A 14,836-nucleotide genomic window follows, 5' to 3' on the forward strand; every position below is an offset into this window, starting at 1 on the left:
GACACCACCCTTATGGCAGAAAGTGAAGAGGAACTAAAAAGCCTCTTGATGAAAGTGAAAGAGGAGAGTGAAAACGTTGGCTTAAAGCTCAACATTCAGAAAACTAAGATCATGGCATCTGGTCCCATCACTTCACAGCAAATAGATGGGGAAACAGTGGAAACAGTGACAGACTTTATTTTTTGGGGCTCCAAAATCACTGCAGATGGTGATTGTAGCCATGAAATTAAACGACGCTTACTCCTTGGATGGAGAAGGAAATGGCAACCCACTCCAGTATTCCTGCCTGGAGAATCCCATGGCCATGGGATCACAAAGAGTCGGACACGACTGAGTGACTTCACCTTCACCTACTCCTTGGAAGGAATGTTATGACCAACCTAGATAGCATATTAAAAAGCAGAGATATTATTTTGCCAACCAAGGTCCGTCTAGTCAAGGCTATTGTTTTTCAGTGGTCATGTATGGATGTGAGAGTTGGACTGTGAAGAAAGCTGATCATCAAAGAATTGATGCTTTTGAATTGTGGTGTTGGAGAAGACTCTTGAGAGTCCCTTGGACTGCAAGGAGATCCATCCAGTCCATTCTAAAGGAGATCAGTCTTGGGTGTTCCATTGGAAGGACAGATGCTAAATCTGAAACTCCAATACTTTGGCCACCTCATGCGAAGTGTTGACTCATTAGAAAAGACCCTGATGCTGGGAGGGATTGGGGGCAGGAGGAGAAGGGGACGACAGAGAATGAGATGGCTGGATGGCATCACCGACTCGATGGACATGAGTTTGAGTGAACTCTGGGAGCTGGTGATGGACAGGGAGGCCTGGTATGCTGCAATTTATGGGGTCCCAAAGAGTTGGACATGACTGACCGACTGAACTGAATTTAAAAGAAAGAAAAACAATCTTTTATCTAAAAATGAAAAATACATAGTGACTGCTTTTCCATTTTCCTGATGAATTATGCTTCTCAGTCTTTATGAGTTGTTTCAATTTAAATATCTACTCTTTCCTTGCATACGAAACATGCCACAAAGAAGAATTATTTTTCCATCATTATTAGCTTTCTATATTTTAAAGCTTGTAAATTTGATGTATCTTCTGATTGTTGCTATCATTGCTTGATACATTTCGGATGCAGATTCAAATTTTAAAGAGATTTGAATTTTTTTAATGTTAGCCACGAAAATATCTTAAGGAGACTTCTCATATGTCTCTTAAGTCACCTACCTTTCAGGCAAAGTATATTTATTTCTCTCAACTATTTTTCATCAGACATGGTTTTGAGGCCTCTCATCAGTATCTGGATGCGTTCTACACTGTTTTTGTCTTTATTAAAATATTGTTGCCAGAATTAAATACAGCCCTCTAGGTGGGTTATGGCCAAGCCAGTGTATAGTGGATCTGCTATTGTCCTTGACCTGATAACATGGAACGAGCTTTGGAGGTGGTCATGTCCGTGAAGAGCTAAAATCCAGAAACATCTTCAGTAACTGCTATTATCCCAGGTCTCCTAAACTCTATACTTGTACAGCTGATTTCTTTTAATCCAACTTCAGGACATTGCCTTTATCTTTCACCACTGTGTCTAAAATAGGCTTCTCTCTCCTCAGTCTTCATGAGTACCTGAATTTGGCTTCAGAGAAATCATCTCTATCTGAAATTTTATTATTTACTGCTATGCAACTCTATTCTGAAAGAGATGGGAATCCCAGACCACCTGACCTGCCTCTTGAGAAACCTGTATGCAGGTCAGGAAGCAACAGTTATAACTGGACATGGAACAACAGACTGGTTCCAAATAGGAAAAGGAGTACGTCAAGGTTGTATATTGTCACCCTGCTTATTTAACTTATATGCAGAGTACCTCATGAGGAATGCTGGGCTGGAAGAAGCACAAGCTGGAATCAAGATTGCTGGGAGAAATATCAATAACCTCAGATATGCAGATGACACTACCCTTATGGCAGAAAGTGAAGAGGAACTCAAAAGCCTCTGGATGAAAGTGAAAGAGGAGAGTGAAAAGGTTGGCTTGAAGCTCAACATTCAGAAAACAAAGATCATGGCATCTGGTCCCATCACTTCATGGGAAATAGATGGAAAAACAGTGGAAACAGTGTCAGACTTTATTTTTGGGGGCTCCAAAATCACTGCAGATGCTGACTGCAGCCATGAAATTAAGAGACGCTTGCTCCTTGGAAGGAAAGTTATGACCAACCTTGATAGTATATTAAAAAGCAGAGACATTACTTTGCCAACCAAGGTCCGTCTAGTCAAGGCTATGGTTTTTCCCGTGGTCATGTATGGATGTGAGAGTTGGACTGTGAAGAAGGCTGATCGCCGAAGAATCGATGCTTTTGAACTGTGGTGTTGGAGAAGACTCTTGAGAGTCCCTTATACTGCAAGGAGATCCAACCAGTCCATTCTAAAGGAGATCAATCCTGGATGTTCATTGGAGGGACTGATGCTAAAGCTGAAACTGCAATACTTTGGCCACCTCATGGGACGAGTTGACTCACTGGAAAAGACTCTGATGCTGGGAAAGGTTGGGGGCGGGAGGAGAAGGGGATGACAGAGGATGAGATGGCTGGATGGCATCACCGACTCTGTGGACATGAGTTTGAGTGTATTCCGGGAGTTGGTGATGGACAGGGAGGCCTGGCATGCTGTGATTCATGGGGTCGCGGAGAGTCGGACACGACTGAGCGACTGAACTGAACTGAACTGAACTTTATCATCTATTTACCCAACAAGAATGGCAACACCATAAGAGTAGAGACTAGGTCGTCTTCACCTAGCTATTGCCTGGCACATAGAAAGAATTCAATAATGCCTATTGAATTAATTAACCATTATTAGATAAATTCCATCTTCTTCAATTCTATATAAATCACTTGAATGCTAATTTTGTCAATCTAACATATTACCTAATTCTCTCAGACAACATTTATTAACAATTTGGTAAGAATGCCTTTCATGTTTTCATCCAAGTTATATCTACCCAATCTTCACCAAATTTTGTTGTTAGAAAATAACAAGAAGGGCCAAGTACAGAGTCATATAGTATACTTTATTTAATTCCTTTCAGAGTGACATTGAGCCTTAATTAGCACATTTTGGGAAGAGGGCATCCTAATGATATTACCTTAGTGTGTAATTTGGTAAAAGTCTCAATCAAAAAACAAATGGAAATACCTTTACTAAAATCAATATAAACTGTAGTTATACTATTTTCATGATTTAACTATCAATCTAGAAATCTCATCAAAATGGAAAGGAGACGCCAGTTGCTTCAGAGACTCTTATGCAGGTGGCGAATGGCCACTTCTTTTTTTTTTTTCTTTTTGTTTTACAAAGATAAACCCTCCGAGAATTAGCATTGAGATCAGTAGTTTCACCAGTTGTTTCTGGAATTCATCATATTTGTCGAAAATTGGTAATTTGCTTCCTGCCCTCCAGTGTGAGGCCCACTCTTCATTTCTAATGATAAGAGATGGTGGCTTTATAATCGCAATCCCCTTAGTGCACAGGGATGCAAACCATCCAGACTTCTGCGTGCTGGCAGCCATGTTTGAACATCATTCTCTGTGTGCATGAAGATAAAATTAACACAGGAACTGGGTAGTTCTGCTTTCCACCTGACAGCTGTTACCTGTTCTAAACAATGGGCTACCACACTTTCTTTTTCGTGTTCTAAAAATAGCTTGACTAAGTCCTAAAGGTTTTGCAAGCTTCATTGTGTGCAGCTGTTTAGCTCTTTCTACACCGCTTCTTTTAAGACTGTTGTCACTTTTTTTTTTCACACCATTTGCTTCTCTCTTTCTCTTCTATGGGCTTCCCTTGTGGCTCAGCTGGTAAAGAATCTGCCTGCAATGTGGGAGACCTGGGTTCGATCCCTGGGTTGGGAAGATCCCCTGGAGAAGGGAAAGGCTACCACTCCAGTATTCTGGCCTAGAGAATTCCATTGACTATACATTCCATGAGGTCACAAAGAGTCAGACACAACTGAGTAACTTTCGCTTTTTCACTTTTCTCTTCTCTGCCTGGCCAAGGCTTTCAGTTAGCTCTTAGAGCAGCCATGTGAGTGCTTCAGGTGCCTCTCCCATTTCTTCTCCCTGAGATAAGTTATCATCATCATGTCAGTACTTCTTTCTGGGAATCTTCACTCTTGAGTTTTCTTTTCTTGTTAGGGTTTTCATGTAGGTGACCACACCAAGTTCCATTTTTCTCACTGCCAAATCCTCAGTATTTAATCCACTTCCTGGCACACAGCAGGTGCTCAAGAAACATTTGTGCAATGAATGAGCAAATATTCTCTGTAATTCCTTCATTTCGACTTCCTAAAGCTTAGGGAATATATCTGATTATGTCCTTGAGCTCTTTCTCATCTAGTAGAGACAGTAGATTCTTTTAGTATTACCATTAATTTTTCTTTACCAACCAGGTTGTTGTTGTTGTTTTCAATAAGTCAAAGTTATATTTTAAATAGTGGTACTCAATTCAGCTTTCACCAAATTCAGAGGTATCACTTATTGATGGACAATAAAGAAGATCCATGGATATAAATAAAAATATATTAAAAATGTCAAAATATCATATGGTATTATATGATATATATTAATTGATAAATCAGCCTCAGTGTTCAGAGTGTAGTTTTATAAAAATTCTTCTATATATTCAATGTTTAGGATTTTTGTCTTGAATGAATATGAAAGTTCTTTACTGTACAAAAAAAATTAAAAAGAAAGTATTAGAACAGTGGAATGGGTTTAATTAACTTTTTGCATGCCCCTTTTCCATTGGATATTAGAGATACCTGACTGTTCTCTGAGAGGAATGTCTGATGTGTATGCAAGGCTTATATTAAAAAGTTGACCCAAATCTTTTGTTGATTTGAGAAATCAGTCGATTAAGAATTTAGTTTGACTGTGAATGTCTACCAATACTTCTACCTTGGTACAAATTTCCAGCAAGCAACTAACAGAAAATTAAATTGCGGAATCACAGATCTTGAAAGAAAATCAGCCGATTTATCTATCGTCTGGACTTTAGGGACAGTCATTCAAGACACTTGCACTGTTTTAAGAGACTGTGAGACATGGAATGTTAACAACCTTCATTGTCAGGAAACTTCCTAAAATTTCATTTGAATGCCTCATGCATCACTTGAAGCTCATTTCCTCTCATTGAACAGAGGCAGGACAGCTGGTCAGTATCTTCCATCTGCACTGCCCTCAGCCTTCCTCTTACTGTGTTACAGAACACCCTTCTGAAATGGGAGGAGGAGGCCAATTTGAAACAGGAGAGAAAATGCTCAGGATAAAGAAAATCTTGTGGGAAATAGCATTTTAAACTTAACTTTGAATGGGGCTGTAGAGTAGGTCAGGGAGTGGACCAAAATACTGAAGGGCCATTCCTTGAATAATTTAGACTAATTCTTCAGTACTATTACAGGGTCATAAAACACCAGGCCTGGATGTGAAAGATGTTTGTACTTCATCAAAAAGTCTTTGAATATGACTCTCTGGCACACTGCCAATGAGGGCAGCTCTTTGGGGGAAAACCCTATGCCAAAGGCCAAAGAGGCAGCTGTGTTATTCAGCTCCTGAGAGCTTCCAACTCAACACCCACACAAGCTCAATTATGAACAAATTAAAGGGATCCAGACTGAACACAGTAATTCTGGTAATTTAAATAAATAGAGGAAAGTCTACAATTAGTAGGAAAAGATTGATTTTCTGGAAAACCCAGAAAATGACACCCTAACCCCTTTGAATAAGCATCGTTACAACTAATTACTTAAAAATAAATTCCTTTTATTCATCATTTGAATCATTTCTGATCTGACTTAAATGTGGCCACATGCATGCCAGCAAAAGTATCCACAAATACTGAGGCAGAATGGCCTCAATGGCACTGAATAAAACTATAATCAGGGTTTTACCCCTACATTTTAGATCACATAGATAAAACGTGCTACTCATTTCTACCTTCTTCAAAGGCAGAGAAAAATGTAGAGTCATTCAGAAAAACCAAAGATTTAATATTGGGAAATCTATCATTATAACTCACTATAGTAATAAAGAACTATACACAATCATCCTGTATAGATCCTTAAAATCACTTAATAAAATTCAATATCCATTCCTGATTAAACAAAGTAAGCAAATACAGAACTTTTCAAGAAGCTAGGAATACAAAGATACATTTAAACTGATATAAACATTTCTATCAGGAACCAATAGCAAACTTCATAATTAATGGGCACACAAACACAACAGAAGCATTCCCGTTTAACTTTTCGATGAGTTGATCTAGGGTTTGTAGGAGAATAAAGCATATGAAGAGCCAAAGTAATTTTACAAAAGAAGAGAAAACAGAGGGAAGCTTGCTCTGTGAGTTATCAAAATACAATGTAATAGGATGACAACTGAAACAGGATGACAACTGAAACAGGATGACACTGGCATGGAACAGACCAATACATCAGTAGAAAAGCACTTAGAAATCATCCTATGGATGAAAGGGAATTCAGTATTCAACATGATTACATTCTGAATTAATGGGAGGAGAACGCAAAACTCAATAAACGTTATGAATAACTTGCCTATTCACATAGAGAAAATTTTTCCCACTTCACATATTATGAATAAAAGCATATTATGGCTAAACATTAAAAGACCCAAGCCTTTAAAAGTACAAGAAAATAAATGATATAAGTAAAACCAAACAGTCATGAAGGAAAAGATGAAATTATCTGACAATAAGACTAAAACATCTTTTATAGTAAAGGATACCATGATCAAACTAAGAATACGAATAATAGATTGCAAAAAGTTATTTACAACACATATAATGATATTCTAAAAGATGAAAAAAATTAAATGCAAACATTTTTGGCAAATAATATGAATAAACAAATCACAGAATAAGAAACTCACATGGACCAAGCTCGCTCACCCAAGCCAAAAATCCCAATTCTAAATTAAGCCCAAATTTAATCAAAAAGGGAAAAATAAGAGTCCCTCATATAGCATAACACTATACAATTAGTATAAAGAAACACAATGTGTGACAGAGATGTTTGAACACAGATGGATGGTAAACAGATAGCAAAGTATTTTAAAATGTTTTTGTATCTTGTGAATAAAAGAAGGAGATGGGAATGTGGTGGTTTTATTTTTCACAATTAAGAACTGTCTTTAAAAACATAAGTGAAAATAAATAAATGGAACTCATTCACCTTTAAAATAATGTGAACATAATATGCAAATTAAAAAACTAGCTTAGACTCAGTAGCAAAAATGAAATAAACAAAAACAAGGAAGGTACCAATGAGGTCTATTAGTCTTTGAAGAAGTTTAAAGATTTTCAAAAGGAGGAATATTCAACATAAATTATGCAATAAGTAGGAGGTTTATCTTCTTCTATTTTGAATCATATAAAATTGCTGTTTTTCTAGGTCAAAGATAATCAAATAGCACTAATTTGCTATTCAGCCTAAATACCTCGATTTAAAAAAAAAATGAAGAATGGATCTTGACCCTGCTCGGAGGATTATTCCTCTAAGTACAGTCACCAACCTTTTTAGCAAATACATTAATTCTTTACATTGGCCCAGTGCTATATATAGAAAGCTAAACTATTTACGGTATCTTTTTCATCTAATCAAACAAGGAAAGCACTACCAAATGTTTACCTTTCTCGTATCATCTAAGTTTATTTATTGAGAAAAATCACATATTTATTGAGCTCACTCAATTGTTCTGGGAATAGGGGTTCAGAATGGCCTAGAATATTGACCTCAGAGCTCTCTGAGAGACTGTTAGCTTTGATTTGGCATTTCCTGGAAGGGACCAAACTTTCATAATTAGTTTAAAAATGTTTTCATAGCATAGTTTGCCACTTGTGCTGTATAGTGCATTTAAGTCAATGCCTTTAATTTGATACCCGTGTCCTGAAGAAAATAATTCATGACCTTTGCTCTACTATGTAAAATTGAACAAACATTATTGTCATGTACGGTGTAAGTACACTAAAATTCAATGGGTGACTGCTAACTGTTCATATTTTGCAAGGGTTGTTTCAATCTAAAAGAGAAAACTATTTAAAAACAAAGTTTTCAGTAACAAAAAATTAAACAGAAATACAGTTTCTGGACATGGTTTAGGTTTTATTTTTATAGATCTGATACCTTTTTTTTTAATAAATGGCTGCTACTTCTTTTTCTTTTGCAGAGACTTTTAAAAACCGTACTGCTGGCCTTTTTTTTTTTAAACTAAGTGAGGAAAACAGTAATATATTTCTTATCCCAAATTAAGAGCAGCTTTTATCTATTCATCTTCTTTATAGAGAAATTGGGAAGACAGAACAGGAAATATTTATCAAGCACTCTATAAAAACAAATTGCTCCTTTCATAATTAGTAATAACCTATGTCACTGTCACGCATTATTCCTTTGGTCTGTCAGGGGTTCACACTTGAGAGAAAATACCCCTTTTGTACCAGTGCTCAAGACAGCTTCCTTATTAAGGTTTCTATCAGTCTCTTGCTATAGGTGATTAGAGCAAATGTATCCTAGTGATCTAGTTAATTTATAGAAAACAGAATCAATTTTTCTTGTTTCATCATCACTGAACATTTTTCTGAACTCTTGTAAATGAGTAACAGATAAGCACTATTTATCAGATTGTTTCATGGAACACGCGGTTTTGATTATTCTATTTTCTTGGTGCTACTAATGAAATATGTAATGTGACTCAGGAAAAACAAAAATTGGCAGGGCTTGGTCTCTGAGCACTCAGAAATCAGTGAATGCGTTGCTGAGAGTTTATTTTGCACTAGCATCCTATTCTAATCATTCTCTCTCTAAGGGCCCATGGGAGGGCAGCGATGTGCTTGGGTGTCTGAGATATCTTCCAAGGTCTCACATTCTAGAGCCTGGAGAATACAGTTTTCAGCAATTCTTGATTGCCCTGGCAACCAACACTAACCCAGATATTCTCTGTAGGACTCAGAACCTCACTGAGGTTGTCTGGGCATGAAACTGGGTTCTTAGATACCCTCAATCTGGCAAACCCAGGGACAGATTTGAAGATGGGCATTTAAAGAGAGAGAGTTTCTTCACTGCCACCATCCCCAAATATTGCACACAGAGATGGGATACTCCGTGGGAGAGGATTCATTGAACTTCATGATCTTCCCAGGCCCCGCCCCACAACATGGATGTACATGAGAAATGGAAGGGTACCTGCAGACGTGAATGTACAGACGCAAAGGCAGGTGAGTTAAAGACGCTTAGGCTTTCAGATCTTCCAGAAGGAATACTCCTACTTTTCTGACCTATATGGCCCACTTTATAAAAATGTCATTTATCTCTCTTTTAAAAAGGAGTAATTAGGATTAAATGTGTGGTAGGAGACAGAAAGATAGGATGACTACTATCCCTTCTTCCATGCTTCAGCAGACCTTGCCCCCTAAGGTTGGAGTTGAAGAAACAAAGGCAGGACATTCAGGAAGACAGATGGGCTGAGGCTAGACAGCTGACCTGGATGTCACCTCACCCTCACTTACCGAGGTCCATGCTCTTTGAGGCTTTCAGATTCATTGATTCAGGCTGCCTGGCTGGTGTCACAGATCTAAAGTTGATATGCTGATCTGGAAAATATACTGCTGAGTCCACCCCAGAGCTGCAGAAAGAAGCCATACGCCACATTTAGGTTTAGAATGAAAAAAAAAAAAAATTAAAGGCAGCAGTTCTCATTTTGAACAGAGCTCTTCATCACTCCCTCTGTAGCTCCCAACCAGGCATTTTCAACCAGTTGGTGAACCTCAGGTATCTCTTATGAGATGTAGCAACTCTGTTTTCCTGCATTTTATCATATTCTGCAATTTAAATAATATACTCTGGCTAATATCATGTTTTCCTCTTCACTGATTTCTGCTAATTGGGATCCTGCTGTACAATATATAACTTTAAGTGGGTAAAGTGAACCTGGGAACCACTAGTGCTTCAAAGGATGTTACTAGATATTAGCAGAGCTTAAATGTAGGTTAAGAGAGCTCTGTGGGCTAAGCACGCTCTTCCTTTAAAAAAACAAGTGAAAGGGCTGTATCCTTTCGAGAAAACCATCCTGTTGAATGACTAATGGCTGTGGTAGTTTGGTTTTCTATTTCATTTAGGTCTATTTTCTAAAAGTAATGTTAATGCTGACCAACTAGTCTGCTCATCAATAATACCAATAGGAAATAACAGGAAAAGTACAGCTGACAATTTAGACACATGATACATCAAATGCCCGTTATAGACTTACTAGTACTTGTATTCAATCTCAAATAATTTCATTTCTGCTGAATATTTTATTTATTTGCTTGAGAATGGAGGGGATTATATAAGGGAATTACAGACAATACCTCATTTCTTGATCTAGAAATAATTTATGCTTATATACTTTTCATACATTAACTTAGAGCCCTTTCTCCCTTGGTACATATATTTAGAAAGTAAATATGGCAGCTCATTTCAACACAACTTTAATCTTAAATACAGGAAAAAAATAAAATGAAGTCTTCTTGGTGAATCAGAAAGGACTAAGTTTGAATTTTTTCAAACAGTTGGGATTTGACACTGTAAAGAATAAAATAACAACTAAAAAACTCAACCACTATGAATGAGAACCTTAAAATGTACTGGGGAATCTCAATTTCTTAACCAAATATATCAAAAGAGGTTCAATCTTTCTTGCAACTTATTAGTCATGCATTATTTAATACTGCCTTGCAGCAATAATAATACTGCTGAATGATTGAGCCTCTGCTATTGTAATGTAGTGTAATACAGCAGATCATTCAAAAGCACAAAGTACAGAGCAGGTCTGCTCAGTTTTAAATCCTGGCTCTGCTCCTTACTAGCTGTGGGACCCAGGCAAGTTACTGAATCTCTCTGTGCTTCCATTTAATTTGTGTGCATAAAATGGGTATAATTACACTCCTTATCTCCCATGGGTAACTATCTCTAATAACAGATAAAATGAGTTACAATTATTTTACAAACAATTTGTAAAATAAGGAGAGTAGGGTCTGGGGCAGAGTAAGTATGGCAGGAGCATTTAGGAAATAAGCAGATAAATAAATAGACCTGCTTTGGCTTTTCAAATGACTGTAAGTTTTTGCTTTTCAAGTTACTTAAGTTTTTTTGTAGTTTGCTTTTCTTTTTTTGGCTTCTCTGTTTTTGTCAGACTTTCTGTGGGCTTGTGACTAAAAGCCCTTCTCTCCTATTTAGAAGGAATGTGGTATAAGATTTATGGACTTCCCTGGTGGCTTAGATGGTCAAGAATCTGCCTGCAATGTGGGAGACCCAAGTTCTATACCTGGGTCAGGAAGATCCCCTGGAGAAGGACATGCCAACCCACTCCATTATTCCTGCCTGGAGAATTCCATGGACAGAGGAGACTGGTAGGCTACAGTTCATGGGGTCGCAAAGAGTCAGACACTAGTGACAACTAACACACACATACACACAATATGGTTTAGGGCCATGGACTTGGGAGTGAGATGCCAAGGGTGGGTGCATAAAATGGACAGTGTATATAGCACAGGAAACTATATTCAATAGCCTGTAGCCAACCATAACTGAAAAGAATCTTTTTAAAAAGTGGACAGTAATATAATTTACTTAATAAAGTTGTTGTAAGGGTGAAATAAACGATGATATGTTAAATACTGACAATAGTGCCTAACATACAGTAAGAGCTCAACAAAAGCTTACAAAAATAAACTTTAATCCTTTCCTTTGTTTCTGTAGCTTAGCCTGGTCTTTGAATGAGGGTCTAAGGCACTCTTCAGCAAAAAAATTACGCAGTCTATCCTCCATATCCTCAGCATGGCATTTAAGGATCATCCAACCTGGGACCAACAATATTCAGAAAAGAAAAAATTCTGGAAAGTTTCAAAAAGCAAAACTTGAATTTCCCATGCTCTGACAACTATTTACATAGCATCTACATTGTATTAAGTGCTTTGAAGCATATAGGAGGATGCTGTATACAAACAGTACACCATTTAATACCAGGGACTTGAGCACCTGCAGATTTTAGTACCCCTGGGAGTCCTGGAACAAATTCCTCATGGATACCGAGAGACAACTATATATTTTTCATGAAAACTGCTCAAGAAGTTTAAAGCTACTCTTTAGAATTATGAAAGCTTTTCTTTTCTTCTTCTCCCCGCGCCTGCCTGCTTTGGCTTCTTTCTTGGTGTCTGGCTACATTCTCAGCCAAGAATATGTCAAACATATTAGATGGGGTATCTAGTGATGGTGGCAAAATATGTTAACTGTAAACATAAATCCTGATCCACTAGTGCTACTGACTGGCCTGGCATAATAGAATATTTTAATTGTGTTAGTTCACTTTAAAGAAGAATTCTGAGATGCCATGGTGAATATGAGCTTTCCTTTGAGCCTTCATGTTTTGGAAGCACTTTATTTGCACTTAGTTTTTCATCCTTTGATCTCTTGTGATGATATGGTTTTAGTGTCAGAGAGACGAGAATCGAAGAGTTGGAAGTCACTAAAGTCACCTCATCTAACTCTTCATCTTGTAGGTAAGACACTGAGGCTGAAAGAGGAGACTGATATTCCAAGGTCACAACAGTGGGCCACTGGTGAAGTCAGGACCAGCTTGTGGCTACTTAAACTTTTCCCAGAGCTGCAAGATCTTTGGCTAAAATGGGGGCCAGCCTGGGATGCAGGTTGTTGCTAATCCTGCATCCATAGAACTCAGTCCTTTACCTCTTGGTACAGTTTCACACACACTCTTATGCAGCTTGCATTTTAGGTTAGTTCTTTTTTTTTTTCAACAGAGTGGTGCATAGAAGTTGTGAAATAGAAGAAAATTAAAGGGTTAATCAAGACATATGCCACATGTTATAATGAAAACCTTTTGGGAGGAAATTTAGAACAACATGAATATTCCTCATTAAAAGAAATCACACTGCATTTAAAGTGCTCTGCTCAAGGCAGACTATGGGAATCTACCCAACTGTGTAATGTTTTGGTTAATTCACTTTACTGTTTTAGAATGCTTTACCAAACTAGGCATTATTTGTCACATTAAGAATAAGAACTCAAATTTCCCCAAACTCTTGGGAAACAATTAACCCCATCTCCATTGAAAAAACAAGACAGCGATATAGTAACATCAAGTGAGGATCAGTCTAAATAAAATGAATTTTTTGTACAGATGCAGAGATACCATCAAAGATGATCAAAGACATAAAAAACTATTTGTACATATGAATGAAACATATATTCACATATATGTGCATGTGTGTATATATATATATATATATATATAGGTATATAAACATAGGCAAACCTGGATATGTCCATTACATTAGTCACGATGATATATACCTCTGTTACCATTGTTTTGAACATGGACAAGTATACTCTTTGAAAGCCTTCAATAAAAGGACCTCTCTTGCCATGGTACAAAATGGAAATTAGGCTGACATCAGATTGGCATATATTTAAGGAAGGAAGGAGGTGTAATATTAGACACAGTAGGGTTAGAGCTAATATGAACTTGTACTTGAATGTGTGCAGTATTGAATTGACTAATGGGAATATAACTTAGACTAGTAAAATAACATTAGACTAGTAAAACAGTTTGTAATTTTATGCTACATGTTGGAATTTTTTGGTGTGAGACAGGGACACAATGATTAACTATAAAATATGACATATTTTAATTTTGAAAGCAGTTAGCATGTGCTCATGGCTGAGTGGGCTGCAGTGGAAGATGCAAGTTGACAGCAGGCCAAAGGCATATCCTAGATAAAGACTGTGTTTTCAGCATGAACAACCAGGGAATCTATCAAACAGAAATGATAGTCAATGTCAGACGATGCTGCATAATGAATAAATAAGGGTAGCATGAAACATATGCCAGTGTCCTGAACATGGTGACAAACCAGGAATGTGAAAGACATATAAGACCTGCCATGAATGTTCAAGGAGAACTATCTGAAATAAAAAGGCAGGGGAAGGTTTAGAAGGGCATGCCAAATAATTATGTCTAAAGTCTCAGGTGGCCATGGATTATCTTCAATGTTTGGTTACTACGAGTGAGAGTAGACGTACGTCACGTGTATGGGAAGAGAGACAGAAGAAGAGACAGAACTGAGAGAGAACCAAGAGGGAGAGACACTGTGACATAGGGAATAACCAAGTGCTGTCTGAATAGCTAATCACATTCAATATATTCCGTCTGCTGTTGATTTGCTTAATCTTTCTGAGACATCATGGTAGATAATATATTTCTTTCATATATATGTACATACATACTATTATACACACACACACGTATGTTTTAAATTTAGACACATTCTGAATTTTTGTCAAATAATTATTGATGTGGGTTGCCATGCCCTCCTCCAGGGAATCTTCCCAACCCAGGGATTGAACCCACATCTCTTACGTCTCCTGCACTGGCAGGTGAGTTCTTTACTGCTAGTGCCACCTGGGAAGCCCATATCACTGCAAATAACTTACTTAAATTCCTGATTTCATTTTGGTTCAGAGTACAGGCATAAATTTAGCCTGATGAAATTTGTTTTTCACTCCTTGCGAATTAGTAGTTTTCTGTTTTATAAAACTGGTTCCATCCCTTAAAGCACTGCTTTTCCCTTTCAGAGGGCTTTGACCTTTTTTCTTTTTTTTTAAAGATAGGACAGCCTCATTTGCTGAACCCTCCTGGCTCCCTTCCAAGGCTTCCTTCACTCTAAGTTTCACACATCCAAATCCCCGTGGCTGCTGGTCACCTAGGCAACACAGCAGC

The 14,836-nt window shown here is 37.5% G+C and overlaps 1 protein-coding gene across 1 annotated transcript in view; it reads right to left on the minus strand.

Moving 5' to 3' along the window:
• PARD3B (par-3 family cell polarity regulator beta) overlaps positions 1 to 14,836 on the minus strand; it is a 1,186,757-nt gene that overhangs the window by 438,092 nt on the left and 733,829 nt on the right. Inside the window, exon 15 of the mRNA XM_055396969.2 lies at positions 9,570 to 9,685. Within this exon, the coding sequence (XP_055252944.2) occupies positions 9,570 to 9,685 (116 nt within the window). The remainder of the gene's footprint in view (positions 1 to 9,569; positions 9,686 to 14,836) is intronic.

The sequence above is a fragment of the Moschus berezovskii genome, chromosome 2 (assembly GCF_049115385.1).
Source record: "Moschus berezovskii isolate FMDL1 chromosome 2, NW_MosBer_1.0, whole genome shotgun sequence".
NCBI lineage: Eukaryota > Metazoa > Chordata > Mammalia > Artiodactyla > Moschidae > Moschus > Moschus berezovskii.